Source organism: Vipera berus, assembly GCF_964194415.1.
Source record: "Vipera berus genome assembly, chromosome: 1".
Lineage (NCBI taxonomy): Eukaryota > Metazoa > Chordata > Lepidosauria > Squamata > Viperidae > Vipera > Vipera berus.
This window is the reverse complement of record NC_138202.1, coordinates 247421462-247437817: the sequence shown is the minus strand read 5'-3', so window position 1 is coordinate 247437817 and position 16356 is coordinate 247421462. Positions and strand designations below refer to the sequence as shown.

Below are 16356 nucleotides of genomic sequence, written 5' to 3'. Positions count from 1 at the left end.
GGAGGGAGGGAAACCAGCCATGCTGGGATGCATCCAGCCACGTGGGAACTCGGCAAGGTAGCAGGTGGCTGGTTGAAGAGGGACAGTTGCCACCTCTGAGGCATGGTGCGGGTGCCCACAGAGAGGGCTCTGAGTACTGCCTCTGGCACCCGTGCCATAGGTTCGCCACCACTGGTATAGGGTCTCCTGGTTGAGCAGGTGGTTGAACTACAACACCTCCAAGGTCTCTTCCAGCCCTTCCAGTTGAAGCCAGGTCATCCAAACATTCCATTTCGTTTGGAGAGATACTTCCTTTTGGGCTTGTTTGAATACTTTGTGTGCTTCAAGCTCATCCTGGTTTTTCATCAGTTTATGAGTACAATGGGAATACTTATATAGTATTCCTTAACTGGAATTGGGGAAAAATTTCAACTTTCAAAGCACAATGATCAGTATTAGTTCCACTTTAGTTGCAAATTACTGTTCTCTGCAATCTGTAGAATAAATTACTTGTAGACGTGGGTAGACATTATTGTATAAAATTGGATCTTTCTTCTAGGCTTTCCCCACTCTTCTAAAACAAATTTCCAGATTTTCCAGGCAAAATGTTGACTTCCATCCTAATTGCTCTTCTATCTTATTATATTCATGTCCTTTTTCAAACTCACTTCTGCACGTAACTTTTGTAGTTATTTTCCATATTATAAAATGTATAAAAATTACTGGTATGATTTCCTTTATTTGTTGCACCGGACAAAATTAAAATACAGATTAATGCAGGGACACATACGTATCCAATAAATGCCCTATGGATATCTGGTTTTTAAAGGTTGCAATTCTGATACCTCAGGGTATTAAAAAGATAAAATAAATATCCCAAGATATTAAAGTTGGTTCTTCTTGTTTATAGCAAATGATTTGTAATCCTCTAGTTAGAATAAACATTTGAGAACATTATTTGTTTTAATTAAAACATTTTAAAAATATAATTTTATTCAGAAGCCCTTACAAAATGCACTATTGTATGTATATTTATAGTTTAGGATAACCATATAAAGCTATATCCAGTAACAAGTTAAATATGGTGAACAGGCCTTTGTAAAATGAGAGTTGGGGTATTTGTGTAATTAGCTTCTGTGATCTATGTTTTTTATCATCAACTTAGTGCTATTCTGTTTGGATGCAACACGAGGCAGAGAACTCATTACAACAGATCCCACAGATGCTAAAACTCATACATTTAGAATGAGAGAGACTACTAGCTAATATACACATAAAGCTGGCACGTGGTGATTTACGTGACTGCTGTTACCATTTGGCAAGTAATAAAGTAGCAACTCATCCTTATCTGCAAAAGATTGAGCACTCCATGCAAATTTGGGCTGGAACCTTGGGGGATACTGCGGCCTCCCAGTTTTCAAATGATTTTAAACCACAACTGTCACTTTAGTTCTCTGATCCTTTCCAGTATCTAAAGCAAGATCAGAACATGAAAAAACTAGTACTATTTTCATTAAAGGGAGACCCTGAAAGTTAATGTTGGAATTTAATGAGAATCTTTGATACACACACAAACAGATTGATTCTGATCCTTTCACGTTTGGCGGGTTGGGTGGTGGTGGTGTTTAAAAAAGTTGATTATTGTGCATTGCTCCAAAGTGATTCTTTTCTATCAGTAGATCAAAACTGAATTGCAGTTTAATTTTTAAGAACAAACAAAGGAAGGACAGGAATACAGAATAAGGCAAGACTGTTCTCCAGAGGAAACTTGGAAGCACTGAGGTAATACTGAAGAATGAAAGAAAATGGAATTCATGTAAGTAGCAGAGGGAGGGACAAAGTGAGGGACACGGAGAAAAAATGGGAAGGACAGGTGCAAGAATACGTCATAAAGGAGAGGATAATAGCATGGAGCAACCAGGTACATGATGGAAGCATGGGAAAACTAGGAAGGTAGGACTTGGGATGAGGCAGGGAGAAAAAAAAACTGTCCAAGAGGAGGGAAGGAAGAAAGAAATCTCATTTAGAGACAAGTATTCCGCTATGATTTTATAACTACAGTTTGGTAGAAGTCAACCCCTTGAAATCCAGCTGTCACAACCCTATTTTATGCCTTGATCTGAAGCCAGCAGACGCAAATTACATTACAAATGCAGACAAAACACAGAGAAACAACATCGATTCTGGCATTATAAAACCTGCTAATATGATAGTGTCCAAAAAGCACCACCATATTATTGCATATACACTGAAAAAAATAATCAGGAATTACACGAGTGTCAATAAACCAAATGCTTAATATAGTATTAAAGTCTGATTAATTTATACTGCTAAGACAAATAGATAAAATCAAAGAACACAGCAGCACTTTGTACAAAAATAAGAATAAAATCCTCCAAGAATAGCATTAGGACAAAATAACTCAACTCTACAACACTGAGAAATACAGAAACTGATGAAAGTGCAAGTGATCAGCTATAACTTGTTTTTCCTTCTGAAAGAAAATAAAATCCTATTATTATGGATACTACTGAAGAAGCATCTTGCAATAAGCAGCCCTAGATCCTATTTAAGTTCATTTATTATAAAAAAATACTGCACACTAGCAAAAACATAAGCTAGAATACATTTGGCCTCCAGGGAACATTAAAAATTTTGGGCGGGCAAATTTTCTCCCCCCCCCAAAAAAGATCAAAATATTATATATTTATATTTATAGTATTTAACGTTTTTGAGTAATTTTACAAATACCAGACAATCTTGACCATTTCCATTTTCTTCATAATAATACTTTGACTTTACCACCGTAAGAGCTTATGCATGGTGCTAGGCATTCTTCACCAAAAATCATGTGTGTTAAAAAAAGGTTATAGTTGGTGGTGGTTGAACGATCAGGTTCTCCATAGATTGTCATGGAGAAAAACTATTTGGTTGCTAAGGGCTGACACTGACTTGATGACACATAATCAATTAATTTTTCTTTTTTGGGGGGGGACTCTTTCTCCAGTAGGCAGTTCTGGAAGATAACATACTAAATTGGAAACACAGTCTTGTATATGTTACCAAATGATTCCATGTTAAGGCAAGTCATGATTTTGCAAAAATATTAGAATTCCTAAGTGGAAAAAAAAATCTGGATTCGGGGTTTTATAATATAGTACAGTTTTCCAAGCAAAGCTTCTAAAAGCCAGGGCTGTTTGAAGATTACCAGCAATGTTTTTCCTCTCAGAAAATATTGACTCTTTGAGAAGCCTGAAGGAAGTTTATTAGGTTTAACATTCCTCTGTTACAGAAGATTTTCTGGACCTAAGAATAAGATCTTTGACAGAGCCAGACAGCTCCTGAAGTTCTTTCCAGATGGCTTCTGTGTTGTCTTCAGTGTTCAAGGTACTCTCGACTGAATCATCATCACCTTGCCCAATCTTCTTGTTTTGACTGATCAGTTGTTTCACTACTAATCCCTGGTATTTGACAAGAAGAGAATGCTGATCCTAGAAGAAATAAATTAAAAATCAAAGTGGCTTCTACAAAGGCTAATTAGATGTTACAATTGAAAGAGACAATAATAAGCTCAAAAATCCAGAGAAACGGGACGGGCCAAAGGAAGTGACAGACCACGAGTTCCAGTCTTGCCTTAAATTATGGAAGCCAGCTGGGGCACTTTGGATCACTCACTTTCTCTCAGGCAACCCACTTCTGCTTTTTTGTGGGGAAAATGGGAGGTGGAAGAATTATGTATGCCTGCCCAAGATGCACAAAATGAAAGCAGAATAAAAACCTAACAAATTAAATAACGAATGCTTTCTGAACATGACGATGACATTGGGATCAAAGCGAAAGAGAAATGTACAGTTCTGAACACCGTGTCATATTTTAGTTCTTTTATGAAGAATATGTCAGATCCAGCAATGTAACGTAACAGCTGCATCAAAGGCCTAATTTGCTAACCCAGAGTTATTTATGTCTCATTTTCTTGCAGACTTAAAACAGTTTGCTGAAATATAGTAATAGAAATACAACCAATTACAAAACAATTCTATACATCCACATGAAATTAAGGCCCATCAAATTCAATGGATATTTTCCAATAAATGAACACAGGAGTACCCACAAGCAAGGGCTATACAGCATTGTATCTATTATTACATCACAAGCTCCATCAGTTTCTATTGGTCAGATGAGAAATCCTACATGTTTGTGGGAAAGGTTTTTTTATTATTATGATGTCAGGTTAGTATAGCTTATGGCCCAAAATCAGACTCATGAGATTTTGGATCCAGTGGATCCCAAATAACTTTCTATTTCTCAATTACCAAAACTCTATCATAGCAAAGTCTCCTCCCCTGCCCAAAGATCTCTCTATTTAATTTTAATTCTGCCAGTCCTTCAAAAATAGTAGTTTACCAATGCACTGTAAAACCTTGGGGGGAAAAAAAGGTTTAGAAGGCTTTTGGTCTTGCGCAGTAGCGGAGCAGCCAAGAGATGGCGGGGCTCTATACCCTACGGCTGATTTCTGCCTGCTACTAGGGGACCCTAAATGGGCATGAAGTTGCCCTGTAGAGGCGACAAAGAAGGAAGGAAGTACAACCAATTGATCTGATCGGTTGGGAAAAGCCTTCCAGAAACCAGCAGGAGAAAGGCTAGCTTAACTTCAGAGTCTAGCCCAAACTACAAGCAGCCGAAGCCCAAAAGCACTACTTTAAGCTGACTATAAAAAACGTGTTTGGAATTGGTAGAACCTGGATAAGTTTGAAATCGATGGAATCTATTAAGATTTTCATTTTAAATCATGAAAATAGAAGTAAACAATTGTCTATTACTGACTGGTGCTGACATCTAGTGGTGGATAAAAATACGCAGCAGCAGTTGCTTTATTACAGGGACTGGCAAAGCCCAGGAAAAGATACGGTAACTTGTTTTGGGTGACCTTTAATGTCTTAATAACAGAGAACAGCTGTGACAAAAAACAAAGAAAACATTTTGGGCTATCTACAAAGTGAGAATTATAAACTCTTAAAAAAAAGAATTGACCTTTCTGGATTACAAATACCAACTCAACTGTGACTCTATAGCTGTCTGCAGAGAAAGGAAAACCCTGATTTTTAGCTATTATGAAAAACCAGAGATCTGCACAAAGAATATACCAAGAAAAAACAAATACTTTCCAGAAGGACATCTATGCTATGTTGCAACTAATCCAAACAACAATGATCTCAAACCACGAGGAAATTAAAAATAACTTTGAAAATATAAATGAACACATCTCCAATTTAACTTTACAACACAAAAATTCTCAGAAGATAAAAACAGAGAGTGAGCAGAAAAAACAGATAACTGAATACGAGACAGAGGAGAGATTTCAAGATGGAACTTAACAATAAAAGAAAGTATGACTTAACCTAGATGGAAAAAAACTTACAGGAAATACTGGACATGGAAAAGGTAACCTGTACTCTAAGATTACGAAATAAGTTTTAGGACAAGAAAAAAGATTGGACAAAACGGATTCTGCCAGGATAACTATGAGAACTTGAGAGACAAAAAATGATAAATAAAATCAAGAAAGAAAGGAAAAGATTCTCAATGAATACGAAGGGGTGAAACCTTCCTATAAAAATATCTTACCTGTTTTGCCTTTTGTACCTGCAACAACATTTTTAAGATTATGGAAAGATTCTTTTATTCAGCGAAGCATATTGATCAGGGAACTTGTTTGGCAAATAAAAAAGGCTAAAGTGAGAATTAAAAAATTAGATGGGATTTACCAGAGGGAATATTTAAAAATTAAACATCTGTTTGAATATGGTTAAAGAAAGATTTTGGATATAAATGAAGATTAGTTTAAGAGGTATGAACCCCTCAAGTAACATAGTATTTTTTCCTTTCTTTTGTTTTTTGACATCAGAAATATAAAAATGTTAGGATGGTTTATTTAAAAGAAATGTTTTCTCTGTTTTTTTTCCTTTTTTAAGATATGAGAAGTGTAAAAGTGTTGGGATGGCTTGTATGAGAAAAAAGACTTAAATACTTAAGTGTAACTAATTCTGAGAAAAACTTAACCAGTAAGAATGCTTTGAATATTGTGGGGAAAACAAATTTAAATAAGAATTTTGCAAATAGGATCTATGATGAGGCAATCAAGATGATAAATTAGAAAAGAAGCTTTATATTGATGTGGTTATTATTTGCAGAAACATGAGAAAAATGTCTATATTTGTCATTTATTCAAATAATAAGAACTGTATTAATTTAAGGTTGGCAAAAGAGAATATTATTGGAAGAAGAGAAAATCAAGCAAAGCCATTATATGGACTACAGAACTACAGAAATTGTTATTGTTTTTTAAATACTAACCCAGAGAACACGCTGTTTACCAAATATTAAGGTGATGATGTTAAAAATGAATAAAGATATTTAAAAAAAGAAAAAAATGGTTTAATGAATGTCATTATTTTCCTTTCTTTTGCCCCTTCAGCCAATGGACACTTGTGAGAAAGCCTAGGACCGAAAGACAGCAAGCCAGACTATAAGAGCAATATTATTGTGAGGCTAGGTTGCATATGGAGATTCAATTGCAAACTGCAGATGATCTAAGCAACCACAAAAGTGTAGTACTGTTGAGAGTGCAGAAACTAAACATTAAAGGCACTGCCTCAATTGGACAATTGGACATACAAAATAAATTCAAAAAGGAAAATGGCCTTCAATCCTAGGATGCGAGATGCAATGCTACTTGTGAAAGGAGACAGACCGGTAAGGAAACATGAAGTGTTGGAATCTGGGCATGGCTTTTTCCAATACCCGCGGCTCCGGAGCCGCATGCGGCTCTCTCAGCCATCTCCTGAGGCTCCCCGTCCTCTGCCATGTGCAGTCCAAAAAAAAAAAAAAAAAAAAAAAAGTGGGACTAAAACAGTTCAACCAATCAATTCAAATATGCAGGGTAGGTGCATATCTCGCCTTGGCTCCACTCTTCAGTCAAACCCTGTTCTGCGCATGCGTGCATGTACACACATGCGCACACATTTTTTGCGGCTCCCAGTTTTTCCTTTTGTGAGGGAACCAGTTCCGAGTGGCTCTTTCACTGTTTCAGGTTGCTGACCCCTGCCCTAGCCTCTGGCCAACAGAGTTGTAGGGGAAGGTTGTGAGCATGGTGTGTTTGAGCTCACTGTGAACTTTAACGATGAGTTGTGGTTGCATAAAACTCATGAGCCTTCTGAATGAGAGTATACATGGTTTCTAATAAATTAACCCCCATGCACTAGGACTGGGCATAATTCTTCTCTTAGGACCCTATGCTCTTTGGCTAGGCAAAACCTGATGAATCTTAGAGTCAAAAACACAATGAGGAGAGTTTGGTGCTGTATCCCTCTTGTCAGTGAGTGAAGTATGTATGTCTATGAGTGGGACAAAGTAAATTTAAACAATCTCCTAGTTTCTGATGAAAATACCTCTGGGATCTTTGTACTTAAGAAGGTAATTATCTGTGGCACACATCTTCCTGGTGCATGAAGCATGGAATGGGTTGAGAATTGAAACAGCAAGACTGATGTCAGATGGAGAATAAGAGCTGGATCTTCTGTGACTTTCAGATGTTCAATCAGAGCTTGTCTATGCTGAAACAGGATTTGTCTAAGGAATTAAACAGGAAAAATATTAAGGAATTTTTCAAAATCAAAATTAAATTATGTTGAGATTTATCATAAAGTTCAGCACATTTGCAAAATAACGTATTAAAAAAACAAAACTATGGACTTGGATCATTCTCTTGGGAGCCGCTATGCATATTAAATACTGCTAAATATTGCTCTATCTACCTATTCGCCCACCAATAAAACTGAAAATATTTCAATTATTTCCAATTTTGGCGTGCTATAACTTTTAAATACAGTAGCAAATAATAAATGTTTAAGAATTTAATATGCCTTCATTATATGAATAATGTACAATATTTCAATTTCTCTATCCATAAAATATTTACAGAGAAATCTGGCTTCATGAGCAAAGCTGGAAATCATGACTAGACTAATTTCCATTTACACAGATTTCTCTCTTTCCTTCCTTCCTTCCTTCCTTCCTTCCTTCCTTCCTTCCTTCCTTCCTTCCTTCCTTCCTCTTTCTTTCTCTTTCTTTCTTTCTTTCTCTTTCTTTCTTTCTTTCTTTCTTTCTTTCTTTCTTTCTTTCTTTCTTTCTTTCTTTCTTTCTTTCTTTCTTTCTTTTTCTTTCTTTCTTTCTTTTTCTTTCTTTCTTTCTTTCTTTCTTTCTTTCTTTCTTTCTTTCTTTCTTTCTTTCTTTCTTTCTTTCTTTCTTTCTTTCTTTCTTTCTTTCTTCTCTTTCCTATAAGCAACAGGACTAATCAGGCATTAATGTGGGAGAAACATTGGCACCTACTGCTTAAAACTGTAATAATGTGCACCACCTAAAAGAAGTAAATAATATCAGCACTGGCAAATGCTGACCATCTGGACTTGTCTGAAATAATACTTATAACTTTTTCCAGGATGTTCCCACAGTCTTTTTGATCCCATTCCTCTATCTCATCTGGTGTCTTTCCCTGGTGCTACTCAATTCCTTCATATGTACTCATGCCCTAATTAGTGTTGTCATGTTATCCAAATTAAAGCTGACCATTCTGGTCCAACTAATTTAGTTATTCCAACATTTGATTTGGTATGATTCGCTTCTGATATGATAATTTTAATTTCATATCATTTCCCCCCACAATCTAACTTCTTAGTTATAAAGCAAAAACAAACAAACATACAAACAAACAAAACCACCTTGCTCTTCTAATATTGGCACCATCAGTGAGCAAAATCCTTGTAATTTGGTCAGTCTGCTTGTGGACTTTTTAAACAATTCCCTGGGAAGTAAATGGATGCCTTTCAAAGTGGAGGTCTTGCCAGCTGGCATACAAACCAGTCTAAATGTTATAGTCTTGACTGTACAGTTTTATAGACAACAATACAGAAGTGGGTTGTCATTGCCTTCTTCCATTCTTGAATTTGAAGCTTTTTCTCCTGTTATCAGTTGACTTTCTTCAGGCAGAACATGACCTGCTATCACCTGTGCAATGGATTAATATTAGTATTCACACTCCCCTTTCTATCTTATTGGTAAGGGTGATTCTACAGGGAACTCGTTCTCCCATAGCACTGTTTTCAGGCTCATACTATATATCCTCACCACAACAGGATAGTAATCTTCCATCGCCCCCAAATTAATAGTTACCTTTCTTTCTTCTTATCTCCCTTTTTCAACATAATATCACATGCCTCCGCAGCAGCATCAAGACAAGAAACAAATTCTTCCAAAGTCTTTTTTTTAAAAAAAATACAAGCAAATTTATATCACTTCCAAGTTCCAGCAATTTCGCTAATAGAAATATTCTTTTGTATACATATAAAAAGAGTAAATCAATGAATCATCAGAAAGGGGAAGACAGAGACAAAAATGCCGTTTATCTATTACTGATCATACAGGTGTATGCACCACTGACAGGACTGTAGTAAGTCTAGATGAGGTATAGAATAAACATTAGAAAGATCGGACATAATGGTTTGATAAATAAAAAATAAATTTAATATATGATTTTGGATAAATGCAATCCCTGAATCTGATCACTGATTGTGAGGATATACTTTTCATAGATGTTCCTCCATTTTCGCTTTTTACCCGTTACACCTTGTAAGAATAGTTCTAGCACACCAAGTCAATTAAGAAAAAAAATAAGCACAAATGTTTGTCAAGGTACGGGAGTAAAAAGGTGTGGAATACAATGAGATAGATCAAATGAAAGCTATCCACAATTCATACAGATTTTGAAAGCAGAATAATATATATTTAAGCTAATCTTATACTTTCAACTGATAAAAATGTAATTAATGTTTCCTATTAGGAAATTTTATAATTTTATCACTCTCTTCCTCCAAATAGACATGAAAGTTGATTTTCTGCTACTGGTGTCCCTACCTTGACCCCTATTTTGATTTCTGTACTGATAAAACTTCATTTTTCCCAACCTGATCAGCACTAACTCTATAATGGTTGGGGAAGAGTACTTCATATTTCAAAATGTTATTAATAAAGTAATTAATTTATAACATCCTTCAACAAATTGATTACAAAAAAAGCTTGTAATTAACTTGCAGCTTACCTTGCCATTTAGAGAAATATGGAGTTTTGTTAAAGGACCTCTCATCTCTTCAGATAATGTACTTAAAAATTTTTTCCTCATCTATTTGAGTTTGAAGAAAAATATAACAAGTTAAAAGATAATGTGAGGTTTCAAGGGTCTTATTTCTGAAAGTGCTCAAATATTTTATTCTATATTCTAAAAACTGGCTTATATATACACATTTGTGTAATTTATTTGCCCTACTCTTTCTCTTCCTTGTTTTTACAAATAAGAAAAGAACTGAATGATAATGTCCTCAGTAATTTTGTAATTTATTTGCGTCTGGAAAACAGGTAGTAAATATTGCAAGTGTTACCCTTAGCTACTTATCTGAGGAAAGGAGGATACCTATATCACAGCTACTTCATTTTAAATGATACAATACTTTTTTTTTACAATCTCTTTTTTTTAAGATTATTTCTACATATTTAGCACATAGTTGAAGAGTGTTTCAAACTGCATTTACAACAGAATGTAGCACAACAGATGTATTTCAATGTGTCACTTATGAGCCTACTAGACAGGTTTCATTTTAATTGAACGGCTGAGTTGTTTCTATGCACTGTTCAAGATGCTGGGTATTCCTACAAATTACTACATGGCTTGAGGTCAGGATATCTGAAATAACACCCATTCTTCTATAAACCTGTCTATTTGGTTGTTATCAAGTCGCTAAATCATGTCCAGCTCTTCCCGACCCCATGGACCATAGCACCATGTCCTTCGCTGTCTCCTGGAGTTTGCTCAAATTCATGCCTATTGTATTGATGACACTATCTAATCATTTCATCCTCTCCTGTCCCTTTCTCCTTTTGCCTTCAGTCTTTCCCAACATCAGAGTCTTTTTCCAAAACTTGGCTATAGTTAAAGGATATTCAAATGCCTCATCAACAAGAGAGGTCAGATCTAGAACTTGGAACAATAGTATCCAATGTTCACCTTTCCTTGTACCACCTGTGTGATGTTTTCAGGAGGCTGCTAGAAATGTTATTTGCATTTTAGTTAATTTATAAATTAACTTCAAATGTATTTGCTCTAGTCTTCTCTCATAAAGGGCTCGAATTCTCCCATCCCCCTTGTTCTTACTTTAGTTTTTTTGAAAATCAGTTTAAGATTTAAATGATAGGTGTCAAGGTTTGGTAAATTCTGGAAGCCATAAACAAACACAGTGAAATATGGTACCTGTCAAAATCTGAAAATTATCTGGAAATAGGCAAACGTCTTGCACAGCTTGGGAATCAATAGCCCATCATTATTGTTAAAACTTTTCAATAAAAAAAAAACAGCCCATCATTATTTTAAGAAACCAAGACACTACAGAAAATTGCATTGTTGTACCTCAGTTGTAATGGTGGTGTAGTCATCAGCAGCCATCATTACATCAGCAGCAAGGAAGTTGAAAATAAGATTAGTGATATCTGTACAAACTGTCTTCAGCATGTGTTTGGCAATGTTATTTTGTGTCTCATCTGTAAAATAAAATTTCTATGACTAAAATGCTAGTATAAAATCAGCACATTACATAAGACATCGGCAGAATAGAAATCTCAAAATAAACACATTTCTTGCTACAGTTATTCCTTTATGGCCAGTAAACTTTCTTTGGGTCACAGTGTGAAACACTGTGTCCAGCTGCTTTTATTGGTACTAAAATGTGACATCAAAGAGCATGAAAAGCCTACTGGAAAGGCCAAATATTTCAAACTAGGTCATCTTGTTTCCAGCAGACCAAAAAAGGCATACTATGTAAATCACAAATTATAAAATCAATAAAGATCCACACAAAAGTATTGTAGACGTGAAGCAGCAGAGACAAGAGCAGAAAAACAACGAGCCAAAGCTGTAGCAGAAAATGGTCAAAGAAAATTGAAGGAGCTGTATCATCAATCAGCTGGAAATCAAAATTGCCAGCCAACAATAAAAATTGGTTCATATAAAATAAAGAGGTGAAAAAGCTGGAACAAAAAAAGGAGGTAGTACTTCATCCATTGCACAGTAATCAGCTAAAATATATATATATATAACTGTTTGCAATAGTGGTAAATATCTGTAGCTCGGGCTTAGGATGAGGGTGAAGGTTCATTTTCTGAGCTTGTGGGTTGGTTTCTGAAGGTTTTGTTACCAGGCTAGGTAACATCTTCAGCCGAGTTTAAACCCTTCACCCTCATATAACTGTTTTCTTGTGCCTTCTGATAAAAGATTACAAAAAACAAACAAACTGGAACGATCAGAGTCAAGTGGCATCACATATATAATACCGTATTATGATATGATTTCTTTTAAGTTCTCCTTAGGAAACCATGGGAACCCATCCATAAGTTTTATGACTTCAAAATTATGTTGGAAGTACAGTATGTTCAACAAATTACTTTTGAAGCAAACTGACTTATCAAGATGTGTAAACCAAGCCTTTATACTCACTGTAATTTCTTCTTAAGTTTTTTTTCTAATCTCTCTGTGGCTTAGCTCAACTGTTATTCTTCCACTTCTCCATAATCAATAATTCACTAAAGCGCGAAGTTCTTATTTTGTTGCGAAACGCTTCATCTCACCTGTGAAATGTTTTGCTCCTTTTTCAAATAACCGGATATTGTTGTACAAATTGGAAACTTCTTCCTGCAAATCCTTAATGGTCCTTTTTCTGCTAGCTCCAGAATAAGAAGTTGAGGACAAGAATACTGAGCGCAACACTTCCTGATAGTTCTTTGTTAAGGGCCTAAAGAATAAGGGGAAGCAGAACACAGGGTGACCATTAGCAGAAACCATCCATTGGTCCCAAAACGACAAAGACTGTCGAAACAAAACAGCATGGTCTCGAATCAGAGACCTGTTGGTGTCAGGCTGACCTTCACATCTGTCAGTACAGAGGAGTGAATAGCTTCCAGTAAAGACAGGAAAGGGAAGGACCCCAGATTAGGTGGCAGAATGCCCAGGCACGAAAAATAATTACCCTGCAGTACTTTTGTGTCTTATTGGCCTTGTTAAAAATAATTTTCCCAGTGGGTATAATAAGCAGAAGGAATGAACTTGAGGGATAGGAGGAAGAGTTGCTTCCAAGACAATGATTGATTAAAAAAACCAAGCAAACCAATTTGAATCTAGGGAAGATCTGTAACCTGAAAAAAAAAATCAGACAAGCTGTCACAAAGATAAAGAGAGGGGGAAATGCTTTCAAGATTCTGTTATTATAATTTAATTTAATTTAATTTAATAATATTTCTATACCGCCCTTCTCCCGAAGGACTCAGGTCGGTGAACAGGGCAAGAATAAAAATACAGGATTACAAAAGTTAAAAATAATTAAATACATGCCCATATACTAAAAATACATCTTAAAACCCCAGTAAAATGACAATAACACCCCCCCCCAGTCCCCTCATCAGGCCAGGCCAGCTTGTTCAAAAAGGTATGTTTTTAGCTCGCGGCGAAAGGAGCGAAGATCGGGCACCGTCTGGAGCTCCACCGGTAGCTGATTCCATAGCTCCGGGGCGCCCACAGAGAAGGATCTCCCCCTGGGGGCCACCAATCGACATTCTCTGACCGGTGGCACCCTGAGGAGACCCTCTCTGTGGGAACGCACAGGGCGGAGGGAAGTTGATGCCGGCAGCAGGTGTTCCCTAAGGTACTCCGGCCCCCTGCCATGTAGGGCTTTGAACACCATTACTAGTACCTTGAATCTCACCCGGAAGACAACTGGTAACCAATGCAGCTCACGGAGCAGAGGTGTGACATGGGAGTATCGGGAGACTCCCAACACAACTCTCGCGGCTGCATTCTGTACCAGTTGGAGCTTCCGGGTGGTCCTCAAGGGCAGCCCCATGTAGAGAGCGTTGCAGTAGTCTAGTCGAGAGGTCATGAGCGCGTGAGTGACCGTGCATAGATCATCCCGGCTTAGATAGGGCCGCAACTGGCGCACCAGGCGAACCTGGGCGAAAGCCCCCCTAGTCACAGCCCCTATGTGGTCTTCCAAGGTGAGCCGTGAATCTAGGAGGACTCCCAAGTTGCGAGCCCTATCTACGGGGGGTAATAGTTCACCCCCCATAAAGAGAGGTGGAATATCCGAATCGACCCGGGATGAAGGTATGCAAAGCCACTCAGTCTTGTCGGGGTTGAGTTGAAGCCTGTTCCTCCCCATCCAGACCCGAACCGCCTCCAGGCAACGGGACATCACGTTGAGGGCATCACTGGGGTGGTTTGGGGTCGAAAGGAAAAGTTGGGTATCATCAGCATACTGATGATACCCAACTCCAAAACCACGAATGATCTCACCCAGCGGTTTCATATAGATGTTGAACAGGAGAGGCGAGAGGACCGACCCCTGAGGAACTCCACCAACGAGAGACTTCGCGGTCGACCTCTGCCCCCCTGCCAACACCGACTGCGAACGTCCCTGGAGATAGGAGAACCACTGTAAGACCGTGCCTCCCACTCCCAATCCCCTGAGACGCCGCAGCAAGATACCATGGTCGATGGTATCGAAAGCCGCTGAGAGGTCTAATAGGACTAGAACAGAGGAATGTCCCCTGTCCCGAGCCCTCCAGAGATCATTCACCAGCGCGACCAATGCCGTCTCCGTGCTGTGCCCGGGCCTGAAACCCGATTGGTACGGGTCTAGATAATCCGCTTCATCCAGGACCAGAGGGAGCTGATGCGCCACCACACTCTCAACAACCTTTGCAAGAAAGCGAAGGTTGGAGACGGGACGAAAGTTGTTCAATACAGCTGGGTCCAAGGCAGGCTTCTTGAGGAGAGGCCTCACCACCGCCTCTTTCAAGACGGCGGGGAAGCTACCCTCGTTCAAAGAAGCCGATATAACTGCCTGGAACCAGCTGCGTGTCCTCTCCCGGGCTGCATAAACCAGCCAGGAAGGGCACGGGTCCAATAAACATGTGGTGGAGCTTAGCCTCCCCATGATCCTGTCCACTTCCTCCGGAGTCACTATAATCATATAGTAAAAGTAATATAGGCCTATTTGATTTTGGTTTTCTAGTATGGTCTATTCTAAAGGGTTGACAATGGGTAGGAAAAGTGTGTGTGTGGGGGGGGGGAACACAAAATACATGGCTCCATTTCCTCTGGATTTAGATACTTTTATAGGCCACTTGACGTATCCTGTGCAATTACTGGAATCAAAAGTTAGCTGTTTCAGTGATGCTTTTCTAATATCCATTTGAAGGTGCTGGATACTAATAGCTGCATTCACCTTTTTTCTGTGATATGCTGTTGGTCAAATAATTTCAAAGTCAATAAAACAGATTCAAGAAAGAAGTTTCATTTCTTTAGGGGCATTAATACCTAACAAAACAGGAGCATTTTCACTCATCAAGCTGGAAAGGTTTGAAGGAATGAACACCTGGTTTGTAGAAGATTTCAGCTCATGAACCATCAGGGAATCTAGGAAAGCACATATGGCTACAAGCTCTAGATAAAGCTACATGATTATAACACAATCAGAATACACTTGCAGATCAAACCAGAGACTATTTTTAATCCATGGTGACTATATTTGTATTTCTATCCTTCTGACCAAGATAAGCATTTTCTTAACTCTTATTATATTTACAAAAGTTTCACAAATATTACTATCTGTGACTTAAATAAAAATTAGCAACACACAACTGCTGTCAAAGTGAGAACAGAATATTCTCTAGACATTTAGGGGCAGTGATTCTATGCATGGATTGTATGCCTATTTGCATGTATGAAAAGTTACTATCAAATTTGCAGGGATTTGTCCATAAACTGCAACTGACAGGGTATCCCCAGATAGTTACTGGAGTAGTCCAAAATAATATAAATTTCTATCTCTCTGGAAAGGACAAGCATTGCAATGGTCCATACCTGAGTAACATTACAAACTACCTGCAGCTGTAGTTTCTTTTGTTAAAATACCGAAAAAAAATTCTGCCCTTTCAGTGTCTGTGTATTCTTACAAAATGGAATGATGGGTTTCTGCTTAGCCAGTTGTGGGCAATATAGGCATCTATATCTAATTACATCAATGATAAAAATCCCATTGAGATTTCACAATCAAACTCTCTCCATTCTTGCACTGTGAAATTGCAACCAAGTATGTAAGGAGTGGAATGTGTGAGGCTAGACTAGACTATTCTTTATTGGCCAAGTGTGATTGGACGCACGCAAGGAATTTGTCTCTGGTGCATAAGCTTTCAGTGTACATACAAGCAACAAGTGATAATTAT

At 37.7% G+C, this 16356-nt stretch overlaps 1 protein-coding gene across 1 annotated transcript in view; it reads right to left on the bottom strand.

Annotated features, from left to right (window-relative positions):
- Positions 1-736: 736 nt before the first annotated feature.
- UFL1 (UFM1 specific ligase 1) overlaps positions 737-16356 on the bottom strand; it is a 50026-nt gene continuing 34406 nt past the window's right edge. Inside the window, exons 14-19 of the mRNA XM_081313493.1 lie at positions 12706-12869; positions 11492-11622; positions 10133-10213; positions 9208-9293; positions 7428-7608; positions 737-3470 (exon numbers count right to left, since the gene is read on the bottom strand). Of these exons, the coding sequence (XP_081169619.1) occupies positions 3252-3470; positions 7428-7608; positions 9208-9293; positions 10133-10213; positions 11492-11622; positions 12706-12869 (862 nt within the window). The 3' untranslated portion in view covers positions 737-3251. The remainder of the gene's footprint in view (positions 3471-7427; positions 7609-9207; positions 9294-10132; positions 10214-11491; positions 11623-12705; positions 12870-16356) is intronic.